Here is a 19,804-nt window from a genome sequence, read left to right as displayed (position 1 = left end):
TTGTGTTTTGCACTGAGGCCTAGGGGGTTTTGGAGGGGGGAATGACAGGTGTGTCTTTGGGGGGGGTGTTGCCGGCACAGAGTGCCCGAGGACAGCAACAGCGGGGTCCGTTGCCCGGTGTGCTTCGCGCCAATGAACACACCAGGGTGGAGAAGCAATCAAAGTTTATTTGAGATCTCAAAGAGGTGCAAGGAGACAGGCACGTCTCAAAGCAAGCACACCAACATAATCTTTTATACATTTTGCAGCTAACCCTTTCCCTTCTTCCCCCGGGGGGTTTATCTGGGGAAGGGGTTGGCTGTGCGGTGTATCGGGGTGGGGGGCGCAGCTAAGTCCCTTTTAGTACCGTGAGCGCCGGTAGTAGCAGCGGTTGCCTAGTAACAGCAGGCGGATCCTGCAAAGCCCGCCCCGGCTCCTCCTACTACAAGGGCTGGGCGGTGATGTCACGCGCGGGAATTCTAGACCGTTCCAGAGCTGTGACATAGGGTGGCGTCATTCCAGAAGGTTCGGCGCTGCCGCTATAAAAGCCGCGGAGCCGGTCGGGCGCTGCGCTACGAACTAGCACTAAATCAGCTGCGTGCGGGGGGCTCGTGAGTGTGCTAGCGGTAAGAGCGGCCGGTCCCAGGGGGGAGGCGCGGCGCGGCTCAGGGATGCCCACAGGGCAGGTCTGCTGGGGGCTGGAAGGATAAGCCGGTACCTGACCTGAGGAGCCATTCGCCTCCCGGCCAGCGTCCTGTTTGCCCTAGGCGCCAGCTGCCCGGCCGTCCCCAGCTGGGGCCAGGCAACGCCGTGCCGGCGTCCGGTCGGGGTGGGGGCTGGTCCCTGGCCGGGCCAGGCAGCGCCGTGTCGGGGCGCTGGTCCCCGGCCCGCAGCCCCCATTTAACGCTGGTGTCGCTCTCCCGCCCAGGGCACCATGGTGAAGGAGACGGGCTACTACGACATCCTGCAGGTGAAGCCCAGCGCCTCCTCGGAGGAGATCAAGCGCGCCTACCGCAAGCTGGCGCTGAAGTATCACCCCGACAAGAACCCCAGCGAGGGCGAGCGGGTACGTGATGGTGCGCGCCCGGCTCTGGGCGGGCACGCGTTAGGGCGCCACTTCGGGTCAACGGCCTGCGCGGGGGGCGCCCTGCAACCCCTCGGCCCCCTGCCCAGTGGCTCTCCGGGCCTCGCAGAGCCGGAGGCGGGGTGTAAAGTCTCACTGATCAGTCTAGGGCCCGGCTAGAGAGACCCTGCGAAGGCGGGGGGGGAAGCACCTGCCGCGCGGAGAGGGCTTTGCTTACCCCTGGCTCGCCGGGCGGCCGGAGCCTTGGTGTCGGAGGGTGCTGTCACTTCTGCCCTAGCAGCCAGCGGGGCCAGGGACGGACCCTTCAGCCCGCCGGCTGCAAAGGGACTTGCGTGGCTGCTGGTGGTCCAGCTGGTGAGGCTTTGCAGCATGAGGACTGCCTCCGACGCTGTGTTCAGAAAAGCCAGTTGTAATTAAAAATCTCTTTTGAAAAATATGTTTCAGTTTCGGCATATAACAAATGCTGCTGTCGGCAAGCTTCTAGGATGGGCAAAACGGTTGTGCTCACATGAAAACTAACTTTATAACCTGGTTCTGCATTTCTACATTAAAACCTTTCCACAGGACCACCTACTTGGCTGTGTCTAGGGCTTTGCCTTGAGTCACATGAATGATGCCAGTTACATTTTAAACAAATGGCTCAACTGTCCAGTATCTTGATGTCTATGGTATCAAAAGAAGAGCAATTAGGAGCAATTGGGTATCAAGACTGTTTGGTCCTTGAAAAGCACGTTAGTTATATTTAGCCATGTGCAGATGAGTGACCATTGCCCTTGTAAATAGCAGATGCTTTCTGCAAGTGTCAGAATGGATTTGATTTAAATCACTAGTCAGGAAGACTCGATTTAATCATGGATTTCTACATAAAAATGCATTCTTGTTGGTTGTTATAACCTTAGTACATATTCTTCACAACTCAGAGATAGATGTAGGTTTCATTTTTAGAAGGTTCACGCTATACATTTTTAAAGTGATTTATTTTAAAAACTTTTCAGATTAGTTTTACAGCTATATCAGAAAATGAATGGTTGTTTGGTTATTTCATTTACCAAAGGTAATTGAAGCAGATATTTATGAAGTCATTGGGAGGAGAACTATCTCCAGTTCAACATTAATATTTGGAGGATTTTCTTGCCATGCTGTATTAGGAGGAGAACATCACCAAACAGACATTTAAATTGTTTTAGTTAACTAAAACAATAACATCATGTATTCTGGATTTTTTTCTTCAACAGCAAACATAGAGTATTTTAACAAAACAAACATGAATTTTTGAATTTAGTTAAACATTCAAGGTTTTTAAAATGAGGGTTGTTTTTGTTAAAATTGTTTTTAACTAAAATAGTTACATGAAATATTTAAAAAAAAATTAAATTGACTATGTCAGCCAGGTCAACATGAGAAACTTAAAATATTGGCAAAATGAACGAGGCGTACTTGTGGCACCTTAGAGACTAACAAATTTATTTGAGCATAAGCTTTTGTGGGCTATAAAACCCACTTCATCGGATGCATGCAGTGGAAAATACAGTAGGAAGATGTATATACACAGAGAACATGAAAAAATGGGTGTTGCCATACTAACTATAACAAGAGTAATCAATTAAGGTAGGCTATTATCAGCAGGAGAAAAAAAAGTTTTGTAGTGATAATCAGGTTGGCCCATTTCCAACAGTTAACAAGAAGGTGTGAGTAAGGAGGAGGGGGGATTAGCATGGGGAAATAGTTTTTAATTTATGTAATGACCCATCCACTCCCAGTCTTTATTCAAGCCTAATTTAATGGTGTCCAGTTTGCAAATTAATTCCAATTCTGCAGTTTCTCGTTGGAGTCTGTTTTTGAAGTTTTTTTGTTGGAGTATTGCGACTTTGAGGTCTGTATAATTGAGTGACATGGCTAAACCGGACAGTCTCTACGCAAAAGAATAAATGGACACAAATCAGACGTCAAGAATTATAACATTCAAAAACCAGTCAGAGAACACTTCAACCTCCCTTTTCACTCAATTACAGACCTCAAAGTCGCAATACTCCAACAAAAAAAATCCAAAATAGACTCCAATGAGAAATTGCAGAATTGGAATCCATGAACAATTGGAACTAATTTACAAAACTTTTCTTAAACATTACATGAATATATTGTCTCATACTGCAGAATTAGAATTTATAATCCTATTCCATGATGAGATATCTTTGAGCTATAATGTCTCTTAATTAAAAAAGATAGTTTTTTTTCCTTGAAAAGCATTTTATCAAAAAAATCCGATTTTTTTTTTTAAATCATTGATTTTTATCCACCCTGACAAGTGCAGAGTAAAGGATTATTTAGTTCTGGTTCTCTTCTATTATCTCTGTTCTGTATTTAATGAATGAATGTAGTGTTCTTATTGCAGTAAAGGGTATTCCCGATTAAGCATAATACATTTTCCAGACTCTTTTGAGACTTAACTTTTTTGCTAATGTCTTTGGAGCATATAATCTCATACGCTTTCATAAACTTTAAGGGGGGGAGGATTGCTATCTCAGCTGTCACAAGCTTGTGGAAGAAGTAGATTGACACCACTGTTGTTCCTACACAGTCTCTTCTGATTTATGGGAATTGTTGGTGCATCCTGTTGCTAAGAAATTCAGTTTATCAGTGTTAGTTCTGCTGTAAACAAGACTCAAATGACTGCTATGAGCACTTTAATCACTGCCATGCAGTGCTAGATGGTATGATACTTAAAACACTGGCAGCTGCTACCAGTATTGCTGTACTACACTACTGTTACAATTGGTGGAGCTGTGCTTGTGATGGCAACAGCAAAAAAAGACAATGGAGATGTGTGACTTAATTGTCCAGAGGGAGGCATGTCAGCTCTCCATGTGGAATTCATTAATTAATTTTTTTGTGGATGGTCAGAAGGAAAGCGCTTTTCTCAGACATCATCTGATAAGATGATGAGCAGTGTAGTTACATGCTCAGAAAACTAGCTGTACTCTGAGTAGCAGGCTTATGAATTTAGTGAAGCTTCTGGAAATGGCTTTAACAAAGGGCATAAGTGAAATCAGTATCTCTAGTCTTAAAGAGCAGTGTGCAGAACAAAAATTGAAATAGCAGGGTCTAGCATGTAACTACTGTAATGTGGTCTGCTGTGTCTTCCATTTTTGGAATTTTGCCATTTTATTAATGCATATACCATTGTAATCTAACACCTCTGGCTCCATAGCTATTAAAAACACTTTCAGGAACAGTGTAGACAGTCGTTTCTCTAAGAAATTAACCTCATATCAAAAAGAATGCAAGATTAGCCTCTTTACTTAGGAATGCTAACTGCCTTACAGTGGAGTCTTGGTCAGGGGAAAAGAACTGCAGGTGACATACAGCAGATCATGAGGAACACAGATCATAAAATTCATAGTCAAAAGAACTGACATGAGAGGCAGGTCACTAGAAAAAAGTTTAAAAATGGTTCGTCATTTTGTCTTCAGCCTGTTGCATAGTAATAGGAGAACTTAAGTCTGGATTCATATAATAAAATCTCCCTTGAAACCAAGGGATATGTCCACTTCTAGACAAGACATAAAACCGACTTTCTTACCACTTAATGTCAATGAAGCACCTCTTTCTTTTCTCATAAAAAAAGGGTTGTTAAGCTTAATTTGACCAGAATATTAGGATTAAATCCTGCAGGTTTAACTGGATATAAAATCCTTCATTGCTGTTGTTGCAGGTCAGTGGTGAGTGAAGTAGTTATCAAAGACCAGTACTTCAGTCTTCTGTGATAAAATTGTAATGGAAGGAAATAACACCCAAACAGAATGTATAGCTGTAGGTGGCAAACATTTGAGAAGGCTTGATGTGACTTTGTTGTAACATGTATTCACCATTTCTTTGTGCAACATAGAAATCACTTAATATGTGTCGGGGAAAACATTGCAAAAACACAGGTAGTATCTGTACATTTTAACTAACTTTCTGTTGACAGTGCTTTCTGCTACAAAAGGATTACAAGTACTACAGAAAAATCTTGTTGCAGTTCAAATTTTCTTGAGATTCACTTGTAGATTATTCTTGCCAATGGTCATAGTTGCTCAGAGCTTTTCTCTTTCTCTTTTTTTAGTTTAAGCTCATATCCCAGGCTTATGAAGTTCTGTCGGACCCAAAGAAAAGGGACATCTATGACCAGGGTGGGGAGCAGGCTATTAAAGAAGGAGGCTTGGGTGGCAGCAACTTCTCTTCACCCATGGACATCTTTGACATGTTCTTTGGTGGTGGAGGCCGAATGAATAGAGAGAGAAGAGGTACATAGCTCTAAAGAGAAGTTGTAGAAACTTAACATGCACTAGTGCGTAAGACACCTAACTGTGCTGCAGTATTGCTATTTTTATTAAAATGCATCTAGTGTGGATATTGTTAGTAGAAACAGCATAGGTCATGTAAAGTATGAGCTGATCTGTTGATTATAGAAATAATTTTCTAACATGTAGCTGATACTAAAAAAAATCAGTGACATGGCTAGGTTATGTAAGTGGGACATGGATAATATAGAGGAGAAAGACAATTTAGTGGCTAGAACAGGCATGGGAGTCAGGACCTATTTCTAGGTCTGCAACTGACTTGCTGATACTGTGATACCCCTTGGACAAATTGCTTAACAGGGTACTATGAACGTGAAAATAACACTTCAAAGTGTTACATGTAACATCTAACACTACAAACAAAAGATTGGAGGGGGTAGGGAGAATAAAATTTAAAAAACTAAGAATTCTTGTGTGCTTTTGATGGCACTTTCTGTATACAGTAACTCCTCACTTAAAGTCTTCCCGGTTAACGTTGTTTCGATGTTAAGTTGCTGATCAATTCGGGAACATGCTCGTTTAAAGTTGTGAAATGCTCCCTTCTAACATCTGTTTGGCAGCCACCTGTTTTGTCCACTGCTTGCAGGAAGAGCCGCCCGTTGCAGCTAGCTGGTGGGTGGTTGGAACCAGGGTGGACCAGCAGCCCCCCATCAGCTCCCCACTCCCCTAAGTTCCCTGTGCAGCAGCTGTCCCTCCCCCCACTGCCATGTGCTGCTCCTGCCCTCTTCTGCCTTGGAGCTGCTCCCAGAGACTCCTGCTTGCTGTATGGGGGGAGGGGGGAAAGGGGGGCTAATGTCAGGGTATCTCCTGCACCTGCACCCCGCTTACCCCATCTTCCATAGAGCAGGGGGGACACACGAGGGAGGGAGGGAGCTTCTAGGCAGTAGCTGCCATCTCAGGTCTCAGCAAGCTGATTTAATTAACAAGGCAGTGTACTTGAGCCTGGGGTCAGCTACTTAAAGGGGAAATATGCATTTTTCCTCTCACACACAGGGTGTGTGTCTCTGTCTGCCCTCCCTCCTTTCCTGCTGCCTTGTAGAGCGTTGAGAGTTAATCCTTGAGGGCTCAGTCAATTGCTAGTTCATTTAGTAGTAAGGCATTCCCTGGGAAATATCCCACCCTCTGACTCCTCCACCTCAACCAAGCTTCACAATCATCATCACTGTGTACAGTATTAAATTGTTTGTTTAAAACGTATACTGCATGTGGGTGTGTGTGTGTGTATATATATTCCAGGGTTAGGTTCCAGGGAAATTCTTTTCACCGGGGAAAAGACTAACTCTCTCTCTCTCTCTAAAAAACTATATATATAGAGAGAGAGTTAGTCTTTTCCCTGGTGAAAAAAATTTCCCTGGAACCTAACCCCCTCATTTACATTAATTCTTATGGGGAAATTGGATTCGCTTAACATCGTTTCGCTTAAAGTCGCCTTTTTCAGGAACATAACTACAACGTTAAGTGAGGAGTTCCTGTAGTTGGCTTTACTGTCTTTGCCTATCCCCCATTTTTATGGGTTTAGTAATAGGGGAGAGAAACTTTTTAAATTATGCCACAAACTGATGAGGGAACATGAAGGCAGGTCTAGTATTAAAGTGCTTCTAAATTGACACGATCGCATGTTGACAATGTCACTATAATGTCTTGCTGTCTCAGTTAATCTACAAAATGAGGTTAATAATGGCTGCCTAATTTATGGCCAAATTAAGTTCGCATGTAACTGGATGCAACTCAATGGAAGCTAACAGGAGTTGTATTTGCTTACACCAGGGTTGAATTTGGCTTTTAAAATTTGTAACAAACAGATTCCTCAGTTAGACTGAACACATACTAACAAGTAGTCTGCTTAGAGACCTTGTAATAAGAAATTGCCATTAATAATGTTGGTATTGGCCTTTAATATTTCTAAACTCTTTTCCTTGAAGGCAAGAATGTTGTGCATCAATTGAGTGTCTCTCTTGAAGACTTGTATAATGGAGTTACAAGGAAGTTGGCACTACAAAAGAATGTAATCTGTGAGAAGTGTAAAGGTATGAACTTCAGTAATGTGGATCATATAAAATTCAGCTTTTTAAAGTACAGACAAAGGGAAAGAAGCACTGAGTGGCTACATGAATCTCTGTAGAGCATCATTGTCATGGCACCTAGCCATCAATGAAAGGGTCTGAAAACCTTTTTTACACTATACTTACCCACGAATAAGGCCATTCCTTTCAAATAAAACTGTGGCCTTATTGTATAATAGTGAACAGAACCTAGATTTCTTAGTTCCCTAAGGAGCGAGCAATAATACAATTAGGATACAGGATGTTAAGATGGTCACTTATATAGAACAAACAAACAAACAACCATGTATGTTCTTAAAATCTTCTTTTATATGTCCATTAAACATCATATGCTTACATAATTGTCTGGTCTTGTTGACTAGCATAAATCTTGAAGTGTTAAGACACTAGACAGTTATGTAAAATTCTAGCAGACAGCTTTGTTTTACAATGCTGCTGGAGTGCCAAATGGCTACATTTCCAAGACATGATAGATATGCTGATCATTCATTGAAAATTGCTAAAATGTGAAGGGAGGGTGAAATGAAGTGTGCGCAATTGGGAATGTGCCAAATGTGTCTGATTTAACATGCAGTAACACTTGGAAGGGGGGATGGGGAGGGAGAGTGTGAACTAAATTCAGAATGTGAATTTGGTAATTCTAATGCTTAGAACTAGGGTTCAAGCAATCTTATTCCAGAATAGTATTGAATGAACAGCTTTCCCATAGGTGTTGACCTTAGATTTTCTTTCTGCCTCAAGGATATGGTGGAAAGAAAGGAGCAATAGAAAAATGCCCCATGTGCAAAGGAAGAGGAATGCAGGTTCTTGTTCAGCAGATTGGACCTGGCATGGTACAGCAAATTCAAACTATGTGCTCAGAATGCAAAGGCCAAGGTGAACGAATAAACCCAAAGGACAGATGTGACAACTGCAATGGATGTAAAGTTGTCAGAGAGAAAAAGATCATAGAAGTTCACATTGATAAAGGTAAGAATACTTAAAATAGTAGCTCAATCTCAAATTTAGTGTAAATGTTTGAAGTATACAGATTTGTCCCAGAAATTGAGTTGTGTCAAAGTGCTAATGAGCTCTTAAAACATGTTACAATATATGTATCTAACAAAACAGGTATAGAGTAAGCCTATTAATTTAAATTACCTTTTATAGGTATGAAAGATGGGCAAAAGTTGGTATTTCATGGAGAAGGTGATCAGGAACCTGACCTGGAACCTGGTGATGTTATAATTGTACTGGATCAGAAGGATCATAGTGTCTTTCAGAGGCGAGGACATGATTTAATTATGAAAATGAAAATTCACCTCTCTGAGTCTTTATGTGGCTTCAAAAGGACCATTGAAACACTGGATAATAGAGTCCTTATTGTAACTTCTAGACCAGGTAGGCTTTCAGAGTTATGCTTGTTCTTTTAGAAATTGCTTGTTAGTTAGCAAAAGTCACACTTCACTGTTTAAGGTTCCACTGAATTTGTTACAGGAATGGGATTTTTAGAAATCGTCAACCCTGATTTGATTGAGTTACTTCTGTTACAGTTCTTGCTCCCATTCTATTTCAAACTCCAACTTGTTGGCTTCCTTTATTACAGGTGGAGCAGATAGCACTGCCTGTAGGTGAGGTTGCTTGACACTTTCCAGTATAAGATCCTGGTTTTGATTGCTTTATAATTTTGCCAAAACTAAAATGGGAGTCAAACATTTATGAAGTTAAAAATTGGAGTGAAGAACCAGGAAGCTCCTGAGTCCATGTGGAGCTAAAACACTTTCTGCAAGAAAATCCCAGAAAGGGAAACCAACTAAAATTCTCCCCCTTGGATTTTCACCTACTGTTCTTTAAGGGTTACTTTTAAGATTGGAGAACAGACTTCATTTTTTTCATTACACTTTGCGTACAGTCAGCTGTCCCTTGTGTTTTGTATGGGCTTTCACAGCAATGGTGAAGAGAAATTCATAAACCTGTTACAAAGCTTTGCTTTTATGGCTGTAAACCCAACTGTAAAGATACCAAAATGTATACTGATTCCAGATCCCTCTTTGTGGGCAGGTGAAGTGATAAAGCATGGTGACCTAAAATGTATCCTTAATGAAGGGATGCCTATCTACAAGTCTCCACTGGACAAAGGTTATTTAATTATACAGTTTATGGTAAGTTCACTGCTTCTTATTCACCTTCATATTTAATGGAATATTTAAGGCAAGGAATTACTTACAGGGAAAACATTTTTATTTGTAGGTCACGTTTCCAGAGCATCAGTGGCTTCCCAGGGAGAAACTGCCTATATTGGAAGCTTTGCTTCCTCCACGAGACGAAGTCATGATTACAGAAGACATGGATCAGGTAGAACTTACAGAGTTTGATCCAAAAGAGCAAACTTGCCGTAATAGTAGAGAAGTATATGAAGAAGATGAAGGCCCCAGAACAGGAGTGCAATGCCAGACCTCTTAAAATGAAATGGAATGGATGAGTCATCTGGAAAGTAAATTTTCACAATGAAAACTGCATGGCTTTAATAGCCACTACCTCTTTTTTTGTCTTCAGCAAATTGAGTTGCTGTGTTGTCCATATGTTTGTAACCAATTCATATTTAAGTATTCATAGTCTTTATATGTAACTTAGCATTTTCTAGTTATGCAGCTGAGAAAATTGACTGTGCATATCTAAGTTGCTATAAAGGTCCACAGCTTTAGTGAAGTACCACTCAAGAAGCAGAGTGACTTCAACAGTACTATTTATGTCAGACTCTTGCAATACCAGCTTAGTGTCTTCTGTAAATATTTTTTCATATGGTAAAGTTAGTTTGTTTCCTACAATAAAAACATCTTCGGTCCAAGCAGAAATCTATCTGAAAAGTACAATCTTATGCTCCTTTCATCATTAAGCCTGTTATAAGAGTCTATAAATGTTTGTTCCGTATGCCAGCCCAGAACCAAATGTTGAGCTGAGGCTGTCTTTGTCCAGCAGCCAATCTCAGAACTAAGTCTCTCCCTCTGTTGCTATGCGGTTCAGGCTAGGGCTTTAAGGTTTAGTTTAAATAAGCCATTAGACTGTTTAGTATAATACTATTTTTCTACCTCCTCAGCAATTTCCAGAAGTATAATGGATTCTGGGCAAACATACTGCTACACAAAACAAGCTTTTCGTTAATCATTTACTTGAGCACCAGCTTGGTCTGCCTGTCTTACCACCTACCCATAAGTATGGTTGAGTAGCAAAAACTCAAATAGGATAAGGCATAGTATGTCTAAAAGTTAGTCTACTAGGAAAAACTTTTTACTAATATAATTCCTTGTGATGAATACACTTTGTCTGGTAAGTGATGTCAGTTTAGCTGAAACACTTTACAAAGTGATGAGCTAAATTGGAAAAAAAAGAGTACTTCCACCAGAATAAGTACCCACAGGGGGCATTATAGCCAGAACTCAGCTTTCTCTTTTCCACAAACCAAGTACAAGACCCTACTTCCTCCACTCTCCTGCCTCAAACAGTGAGTCGAGGCCCTGAGACATCCCCGAATCCCCTCTGTAATTCACAGTACCTTTAGAGGGAGTGGAGAAATTAGGTTTATCTGTTACTTGCACTAACAGGCCAAGGGAACTTAGGTGCTGTATTTTCAATAGGTACCTATTTTTTTTCTCCCCATACTGTCAAATTTATTCTTCCACCTTAAGATCTGTTCTCCTCTTCCTTTAGTCTGTAGAGTAACTATAGTAGCCTGCCTGGCATAGTGATCTCTTTAGATTTTATTCCAGCACCAAGTTAAAATAATAACTAACTGTAAAATGTTAGTGTTACTGTGCCAGGCTCAGGTAGCAGATGTTTCCCTATCCTGTGTTTTAGGTCCTTCCTTAGCTCAGTGACTCTCTCAAAGCTAGGACTGTTTCCGATTACAGCAGTCTATAGTAAAGTAGTAGTTTTCTGAAGGGGGAAATCATATCAAAAATCCCTATTCAGAATCCCTTGGTTCTAAAAGCCCAGACTGTATTCAGATTAAATGCACAGGGGCTATCAGCACTTGTCAGTTATATTTCTAGAAGTAGTAGAGACTGTTCATACTCACTGTAACTACAATCCATTAGCAGTTTGTAGCCACATGAGAGCTCTATTGTCTAAATCAGTGTAGGATTTATGTGCTACTGCTGAATGGAAAAGTGGATGCTTCCTGTAGCTGAGCTTTTCAAATTTCATTGATGTGCAGTAGTAAATTAACAGCAATGTGCAGTGCCTCATACATAATTTTACAAGCACAGAATGACACCAGTCAGGCTTAAGTTCAAAGTAGCTAGCTGTTTTTATTTATGCAGCTGATAGGGCTTGTGTTTTTAGTACTATACAGCTCGGTCCAAGGGTATTTGTATAGAGAATTAGCAAGACCCGAGGTGGCACTAGAGGTCACCATACAGCTGCTGTTTACATAAAAGCATGTGGCCAGTGATGAGCTGCCAAAATTTTAACAAACTGTTCCCTATAAAAAGTTCTGATTTAAGGGATGTTCCACAGTATGTATTTTTTGTACCAATAGGGTTACCATACGTACATATTTTCCTGGGAGGCGATTTAAGACCCAAAAAGCCTGACATGTCTGGGAAAATACGGATGTATGTTAACTCTACCTAAAGTTCTTTTTTAAAAAGATGGGCCTGATCTAGAAATGAGCTCCGTTTCACATGTGTGGGTCTCTGTCACTCCCTGGGGGTGTGCTAGGGTGACCAGATGTCCTGATTTTTGGGTCTTTTTCTTATATAGGCTCCTATTACCCCCCACCCCCTGTCCCGATTTTTCACACTTGCTGTGTGGTCACCCTAGGGTATGCACATGTGCGGGTCCCAGCTGCTCCCTGCCCCCTTCATTGAAGCAGGTGTTTAGGGTTACTGCCCTGGGAACTGCAGGGCACTAGTGGACCTGGGGCCGGCTGCAGACGGGTGTGGGGCAGGGCTAGCTCGAGGCAGGGGGTGCGGGGCTGGCTGCGGGCAGGGCAGGGGCTGGCTGGCTTTGGGCAGGGGTTGGCAGGGCTGGAGACAGAGGAGTGCGGGGCTGGCTGGCTTTGGGCAGGGCTGCAGGGGTTGGCTGCAGACAGAGGAGTGCAGGGGGGGCACGGCAGGGCTGCAGACAGACGAGTGTGGGGCTGGCTTTGGGCAAGGGGGTGCAGCAGGGGTTGGGAGCCTGCAGGTAGGGTGGCAGATACTCATGGGGAGAGCGGCTCAGAACAGCCCGAGCAGCAGGATGATTCCAGGCCCAGTAGAGCAGCCGGGGACCCACCAGGCAGCAGCAGGAGGCCCAGGGCCAGAGGTCCAAGGAGCAGCAGCGGCAGCAACAGGGCCAGGCAGCAACCCAATGGCTCCTGCAGCACAGCGCCCCCTGGCAGCCAGAGGAGAAATTACACACTTCCCAGCCAGAGCCCATCAAAGCTGCAGCACCCCCCACTGCAGGGAAGCCGGTTAACAAGCAGTTCTAAAACGGCTTCAAAATTTAACAACCACTTCGTGCAAACCGGCTCCAGCTCACCACTACTTATGGCCATAAGCCAGTGTGATATAAAAAGGCAACCCCTTGTACACAATTTGATTTAGTTTCTGTATAATAACCCCCTACTCCGTTCTATTTACCTGCCTTTTCCACTAAAGGAATTCCTAGCTTCAGACAAGACAAGAGCTGATCTTACATAAGACTTCCGCCTGCAGAATAAAGACTTGAACCTTCAGCTCTTGCTTGCAGTAAGACACGTGGGCAAACTACAGCCTGTGGGCCAGATGCAGCCTGCCAGCTGTCTTAAGCCAGCCCTCGAGCTCCCACTGGGAAGTGGTGTCTCAGGCTTGCCCTGCTCCAGCACTTGAGCAGGGTGGGGGCCACTCCACATGGCTGCCAGAAGCAGCTGCATGGACCCCCACTCCAGGGTACAGGGCCAGGGTCTGCACCATACAGCTCCTGGAAGCAGCCACATGGCTCCACTCTAGCACTCCAGCTGGGGAGCAGGGTCGGGGCCACTCCACGCAGCTCCCAGAAGCTGTGGCATGGCCACGCTCTGGCTCATAGGTGCTCCAATGGCTCCCTCTGGCACTCCAATGGGAGCTGCAGGGGCAGTGCCTGTGGACGGGGCAGCATGCAGAGCCACCTGGCCACACCTCCACATAAGAGCCAGAGAAGGGACATGCTGCTGCTTTCTGAGAGCCACTTGAGGTAAGCGCTGCCTGGAACCTGCATCCCAGAGCCCCCTTCCGCACTCTGAACTCATTTCTGGTCCCACACCAGCGCCTGTACCCCCAACCAGTGCCCTCACCCCCTCCCGCACAACCCCAATTTTGTGAGCATTCATGGCCCACCATACAATTTCTATTCCCAGATGTAGCCCTCGGGTCAAAAAGTTTGCCCACCCCTACAGTAGGAAGAGGAGGAAAAAAAAGTCAGTCCATTGACCACAGAGTGCCATACTTTGCTTGTAAATACTTGTCTACCACTACATGAAGCACACCATAACTTTTACTTTTGGCCCACTTTATAATTAAGTAGCTGTCTTACACATTTGGGATAGCCTATGCCTGTAACATGAACTGTAAGCAGGCTGCTACTTATTAGACTACACAGGATAGATGCTACACTTAAACTTATACCTAATCCTGCAATAGAGCTAGGAACAGGGTTTTTACATGGAGGTGGGGGAGAAGAATAACATTTGTAGAACGCAAATTATGGAAGTTATTTTACTGTAAAGATTTTGACACTCACAGCATTAGTGTCAATGCAATGGTCAATGATTAAACTTAGCAGGGACACTGAGACATGGTCTTACATACTGCCTGGAACTGTTAGAGCATCTCACCTTTAAATGTTTATTAGTATTTCCTCAAACTGGTAGTTAGCACACAGGATATGACCATACATATTTCTCCTTGTCTAGAAGATATAAGATAGGGGAAAGTGTGAAATTAAGCTTTTATCTTATAGAAGTAGCAAATGGTAGCATCAACCTTAGAAAGCAAGAAATGGTACACTTTGTATACAACTGTTCTGCATTGAGATAGAATTGAAAAAACTCTAGTAAAACCTAAAGCAGGAGGGAAATTTGAAGCTGAAATAATCCAGAGGTTCTGCATCAATGGCTTACCTACCATATGCCCTACAATGAGACTGTATTTAAAGAGCTCCCTGAAACAGGTCATCTAAGCAGTGACATGAAAGGAAACTTCCCCTCCACAGCTTGCTTTGGTTTTATGGATTTAAAAAAAAAATGTTGAATTTTAACTGGAACACTGAGGAAATATTTTTCCATGTATCACATTGAATTCCCCACCCCGCAAGAATCAGTTCACAGTCAGGACACCAGGCTAGGAAATGGGTTAAAATGTTTACAGCTAATACACATCCAGTAAAGAGAGAATCTAAACTTAAGTTTGGGGTGTTTTGGTTTTTTTTTAATTTAAAGTTGATACACCATGACTAGTGAACCATGTGCCTTGAGCACAGGTGCTAGAGTATGTTCAACTTAAATGACCCTGTCCCACATCACCAGGACAAGTGTTTAGCACCAGCATGCTGGTTGCCATGTCTGACACGTAGACATGGTTTAAGAGCCAGTAATGTTTCCTAAATTAAGCCTCAGCCAGAGCCAATCAACAATTTCAGATTCAAATCTATTTATATAGTTCCAGAGAGAAAAATATGGAGGTAGCTTAAGTAAGCAGTTACTTCACATGGGTACATATTTCCAAATACATACTGTTCCAGAGACTGCTTAAGAGAAAGCAGTAAAGTTATATGCAACTACAATAGTAACTTCTATTTTAAAATGTAGAGTTCTTTCATGCCAAACGTAAAGTGATAAAGATACATATAAACCTTATGTATATTTTGATTTTTCTATTGTATCAATAGAGTCCAAGATTCAGCTCAGCATTGTTAAAATGCATTATCACATTAACAAAATAATCAGAAGCATCTTTAAGTAAGTGTAGTAATCCTGAAAACCTGTACATACATAATTAACCAATACACCTGACTCGGCATATTTAAATTGGACAGTCATAGATATGAATTTCCTGGTCGTCTCCAACAGATACAATTTTGGAACCATTTCCATTGTATTTCACTCCCCAGACCTGCAAATAGAAAAGTGCAAACAATAGCTCATTAAAGTGGGTAACAAGATGCCATTGTTTCACATTTTAAGTAGTCACCAAGTAGCGGGGATGGTAGTTTAAATATATCAGTTCCACTACTAATGCAAAGCTGTTGAGATAACCAAGGCACAGTAGAGACTGCCATCTGTCTGAAAAAGGCACTAGCCTCACTTTCCATCTTCTGAACCCTAATATTGTCAAATACTATGAAAACCCAATAATCTTCCTACTGCACCCATCTAGCTGAATATACAGTTTGTTCCCCAACAGCCTGGATGAGTAAGGAATGAAAGGTGATATGTACAAAATGGTCATTCTAATGTGAATCAATTTCAACAAGTTTGGTTCTCTCAGTAACTGTGTTAGCTTATTCCATTCCAAGCCAAACTAGTTTATGGTAATTTCAGGAAAGGAAAGGAAAAAGAAACAAAGCATGAGAAATTCAAGGCTGAAAGGAAATGGAGGGTTGCACCAGGCTGAAGGATGGCCACCTTCAGCAGAAGGTAAACCCAGACAGCCAACTAATAACTTAAGTACTAATACAAACCCTAGAGAGGTTTGGTCAGTCCTTAAACTATTCCTAGTCATGTTACAAGGTCTAAGATAAAAAATTAAAAATAGCACATTAGCCTGCTATTGCCAAAAGGGCTCTGTCTTCAATAGTCTATTTTGGGAAGTCTTTGTCAGTTGCACCACCACTTTTCATTAACACTCCTCTCACACACCTGAAAGGGCATGACTGTGTGTTAGCCTCCTGAGAGCAAGACATCAATACAGACAGTTCTCAAAAAGAAAAAAAAAATCATTTATTTTACTTTTTTTAAAATTAGAACTCCGTTAATCCTCAGAGACTCCCTGGAAAACGGGGAAATTAGTAGAGTTGACAGCACAAATTACCAAGGAAGTGAAACCTGACTAATAGGGAAGAGAGGGTTGGTTTGTTTTTAATTATTTTATTTTCAATTAAATACACCCTCCTCTTTTTGGTTTGTTTTTGTTAACACAAATTCAAATGCCCAAAATGTTTGGGAGGAAAAAGGTTAGTTTGGTAAAGATTTAGCTCCAGCCTGGTCTCAAAGGCAACTACCACTTCAGTGAGAGCTCCAATTCCAAGAAGGCCTCCCAGCAAACGAGTTGATAATCCTGATTTTTGAGGAAAAACCTCAAGAAGAAATAAGCTTTAAGGATTTTTTCCTACATAATTAGGGAAAAAGACACCAACCCACTGCCTTTAACAGTCTATATTTTTTCCTTTACATTCAGAGCACACTCACCCTGTTTGCTATGAACCAAAATAGGAGGGTAGCAAAGATGTATTGATTTGATATAGACTGATGAGATTCCATTTCACCACCCTAGAGTGTGCCTCTTGATTGGGGCTGTAAAAAGTATTACAGTACTTAGAAAAGGTCAGCCTGGGAGCTTGGGGGGGGGGGGGGGGGGGGGGGAGGGAGCGAAATAGATTCTAGGATAGGGATTCTCAAATACCATCAAAGCTTTAAAATGTTAGTGCAGTATCCCAAGGGCTAGTGGTGAAATCCTGGCCCCACTGATTTCAATGGGCTTTTGACTTCAATGGAGCCTGGATTTCAATTAAAAAATGTAAGGACCTGCTTATAAAAAACACGTAGTTTGCAGCAAGACAGGGTGTAAATCAACCCCACCCTAGCCTGTTTCAAAACTGGAGTAGATTAAAGCGCACTAGGAAACTTCTGGTGTACGGCAGCAGGGTCCACACAGACACTTAGCGTGCAGCAAGTTCACACTCCAGCTTGCTGCAAACCTAAGCATTTGTAAGGACAAGCCCTAAGTGAAGGTTTCATACTAGTAAATCTATCTAGATAAGACGACTGCATATGAGAATTATACATGTTCTACATTCTTAATATACCTGATCCTGATGATCAAAGAAGGTATGAACACAGGTCCTTGTTCCAGCATCCCAAACTTTTACACTTTTGTCAGATGAACTGGAAAATATTTTAGATCAAATCTGAATTAGTAGCAATTTGATTATACTATAATTAAGAGACCAAAGATCTGATACTACAGTATTTAAAAAACAAAACAACCCCCCCCCCCTCAAAATTAGGGGGAAAGCAACAGAACAAATGAAGATCTACCAGCAGATTCTAGAAACAATGGCCTCAATTAGCAATTATTTTAATATGCACAGCGTGTAAAATAAATGAGAATTCCAAACACAGCAATCACCAATTCTCTGAAGCATATTAGTTAGCTAAAGAAAGCACAGTTGAGTAGACTCTCACTAGTCTGCACTGTTCCAAGGGTTAAGATTACCAAGATATCATTATTTTTACAATATACTATAGTACAATGGGATGAAGCATCAATTAAATAATGAGAAGCTAAGCTACAATCGTTAAAATAAATTAACATGCATTTTGAGAATCAATATCTTTGCCTTCAGTTAGGTATGTTCACTTACTTGCTACTTGACAAAAATTTAGGGCCAGATGATGATACCCTTATTTACATGCAGAAGTACCTCAACTGCAAAAGAAGCCCAACTGATGTCAATTAGATTGTTTGTATAAGGCACTATTATGTAAGTAAGGATATCAGTCTGGCCCATAGTAATTTAAAACAGATCTTTCACTCATTAATACAAGTTATCTAGGTTCGACTCTAAGTTATGTAGGTTAGTGTGATCAACCTCAATTTATAAATGGAAGATTAAGTTTCTTCATAAAAATCTACAAAAATTAAAAATGCTAAATACCTGGAAACAAAATGAGTATCATCTGGACAAAATGCCACATTTAATACCCAGGATCCATGACCACTTAGTGTGCCTGCCAAGTTTGCATGTTGTCTATGGGAGACAAAATGTTTAGTGTTAAGCCACCATATAATAAAAAAAATGCATTAACATTTCATGTGCTAATTTCAGGTAAGTTCTTGGGGGCTTAGGTCACAGTTATCTGAGACACAGCCTCTCCCCCAGTCAGGATGCTTGAACTAACAAGGCCTAGGATTTGAGCATAAAATACCTTTTCCTAGCTAAGTCAAAGGTAGGTAGTGATTTTGAGAGACGTTTCAGCAGAGGGGAAAGACAGAAGCCAGACTGGTGGAAATCAAAGAAAGCCCAGATAGCAGGAGGAAGAAGGTAGTGCCACAGAGAGTCAGGAGAGTGACAGACTACAGGAAAAGAGGGCAGCAATAAGGAGAAAGCCAAGGGCTTAAGTGGAGTGTGAAGACAATGAATGAGGCAGCATATCTTAGGCATGAAGCAGAAATTCTAAAGGTGGACCAAAAAAAAAAAAAAAAAAAAAAAAATAGAATGCAGGATAAGAATGAGGCTGGTAGGTATACTGAACTATCAAATATGGTAAGTGGGCATCAATTTTCTGAGCCAGATCTGCCATCCACATTTGTACCCTTTTAAAAGAGTCCAAGCTCACAGATTTAGTGTTTTACAGTTTAAAATGTCAGATTTTTAAAAAATAGTTAATTCAACTATACTGTTAAAGATAATTCCATACACCGGAATGCTTGGTTTGTTACTCCTGGTGGTATTCTGCGCCAAAAAATTAAAGGTTCTGCACACAATATTTTAACATTCTGCAAAATTCTGTATATTTTATTTGTCAAAATAACACAATATAATCACACCAGTTTCAATTATTTTTGGTCAGTTATTTCAAAATACCTGTCAGCAAGTACATCTGTAACAATACAGACAACAACAAAAATTCAGAAAATGTTTTTTGACAAATAGATTCCTTACTTGGCATATGAAAACAGAACTCTGAGTAATAATTCATTTAAACTACAATACAGAACCGTATTTTCCACACCCCTCAGAAGCAGAGCAAAGGCTTGGGGGAGTCAGGGGTAACAGAGGAGCTGAGGGAGAGGGAAGTAAATTGCTGGGAAGGAGCCTGGGTGTGAACTTGGAAGACTGTTGGGTATGGGTGGGAAAAGTATGGAACATTTTTGGGGGCGGGGGGGAGGGGGAGGGAGAGGGTAGGGTTACCATACGTCCGTTTTTTCCCGGACATGTCCGGCTTTTTGGTAATCAAACCCCCGTCCGGGGGGAATTGCCAAAAAGCCAAACATGTCCGGGAAAATACCGGCAGGGCACTTCCCCTCCCGCGGCTGCTCTGCTCCTCCCCTGACTCTTCGGCTCTGTTTAAGAGCCGAGCTGCCTGAGCGCTACCGGCTTCGGGCAGCCCCCTTGCCTCCGGACCCCAGCCGCCGGCCGGG

The 19,804-nt window shown here is 42.1% G+C and overlaps 2 protein-coding genes across 2 annotated transcripts in view; one reads left to right on the top strand and one right to left on the bottom strand.

The window, feature by feature from the left end:
- The first annotated feature begins 573 nt into the window (after positions 1-573).
- Positions 574-10,281, top strand: DNAJA4 (DnaJ heat shock protein family (Hsp40) member A4). Its single transcript, XM_024218846.2, has 8 exons — positions 574-605; positions 908-1,045; positions 5,166-5,346; positions 7,326-7,430; positions 8,208-8,435; positions 8,616-8,846; positions 9,507-9,607; positions 9,696-10,281. The coding sequence occupies exons 2-8, from the start codon at positions 914-916 to the stop codon at positions 9,906-9,908; spliced, it is 1,191 nt and encodes a 396-aa protein (XP_024074614.2). The 5' UTR covers positions 574-605; positions 908-913; the 3' UTR covers positions 9,909-10,281.
- Positions 10,282-14,378: 4,097 nt separating this feature from the next.
- Positions 14,379-19,804, bottom strand: part of WDR61 (WD repeat domain 61) — an 18,247-nt gene continuing 12,821 nt past the window's right edge. Inside the window, exons 2-4 of the mRNA XM_026648446.1 lie at positions 18,318-18,410; positions 17,466-17,544; positions 14,379-15,553 (exon numbers count right to left, since the gene is read on the bottom strand). Of these exons, the coding sequence (XP_026504231.1) occupies positions 15,464-15,553; positions 17,466-17,544; positions 18,318-18,410 (262 nt within the window). The 3' untranslated portion in view covers positions 14,379-15,463. The remainder of the gene's footprint in view (positions 15,554-17,465; positions 17,545-18,317; positions 18,411-19,804) is intronic.

The sequence above is a fragment of the Terrapene carolina genome, unplaced genomic scaffold, assembly GCF_002925995.2.
Source record: "Terrapene carolina triunguis isolate 2854851 unplaced genomic scaffold, T_m_triunguis-2.0 Scaffold67, whole genome shotgun sequence".
Taxonomy (NCBI): Eukaryota; Metazoa; Chordata; order Testudines; family Emydidae; genus Terrapene; species Terrapene triunguis.
This window is presented reverse-complemented; position numbering and strand designations above follow the sequence as displayed.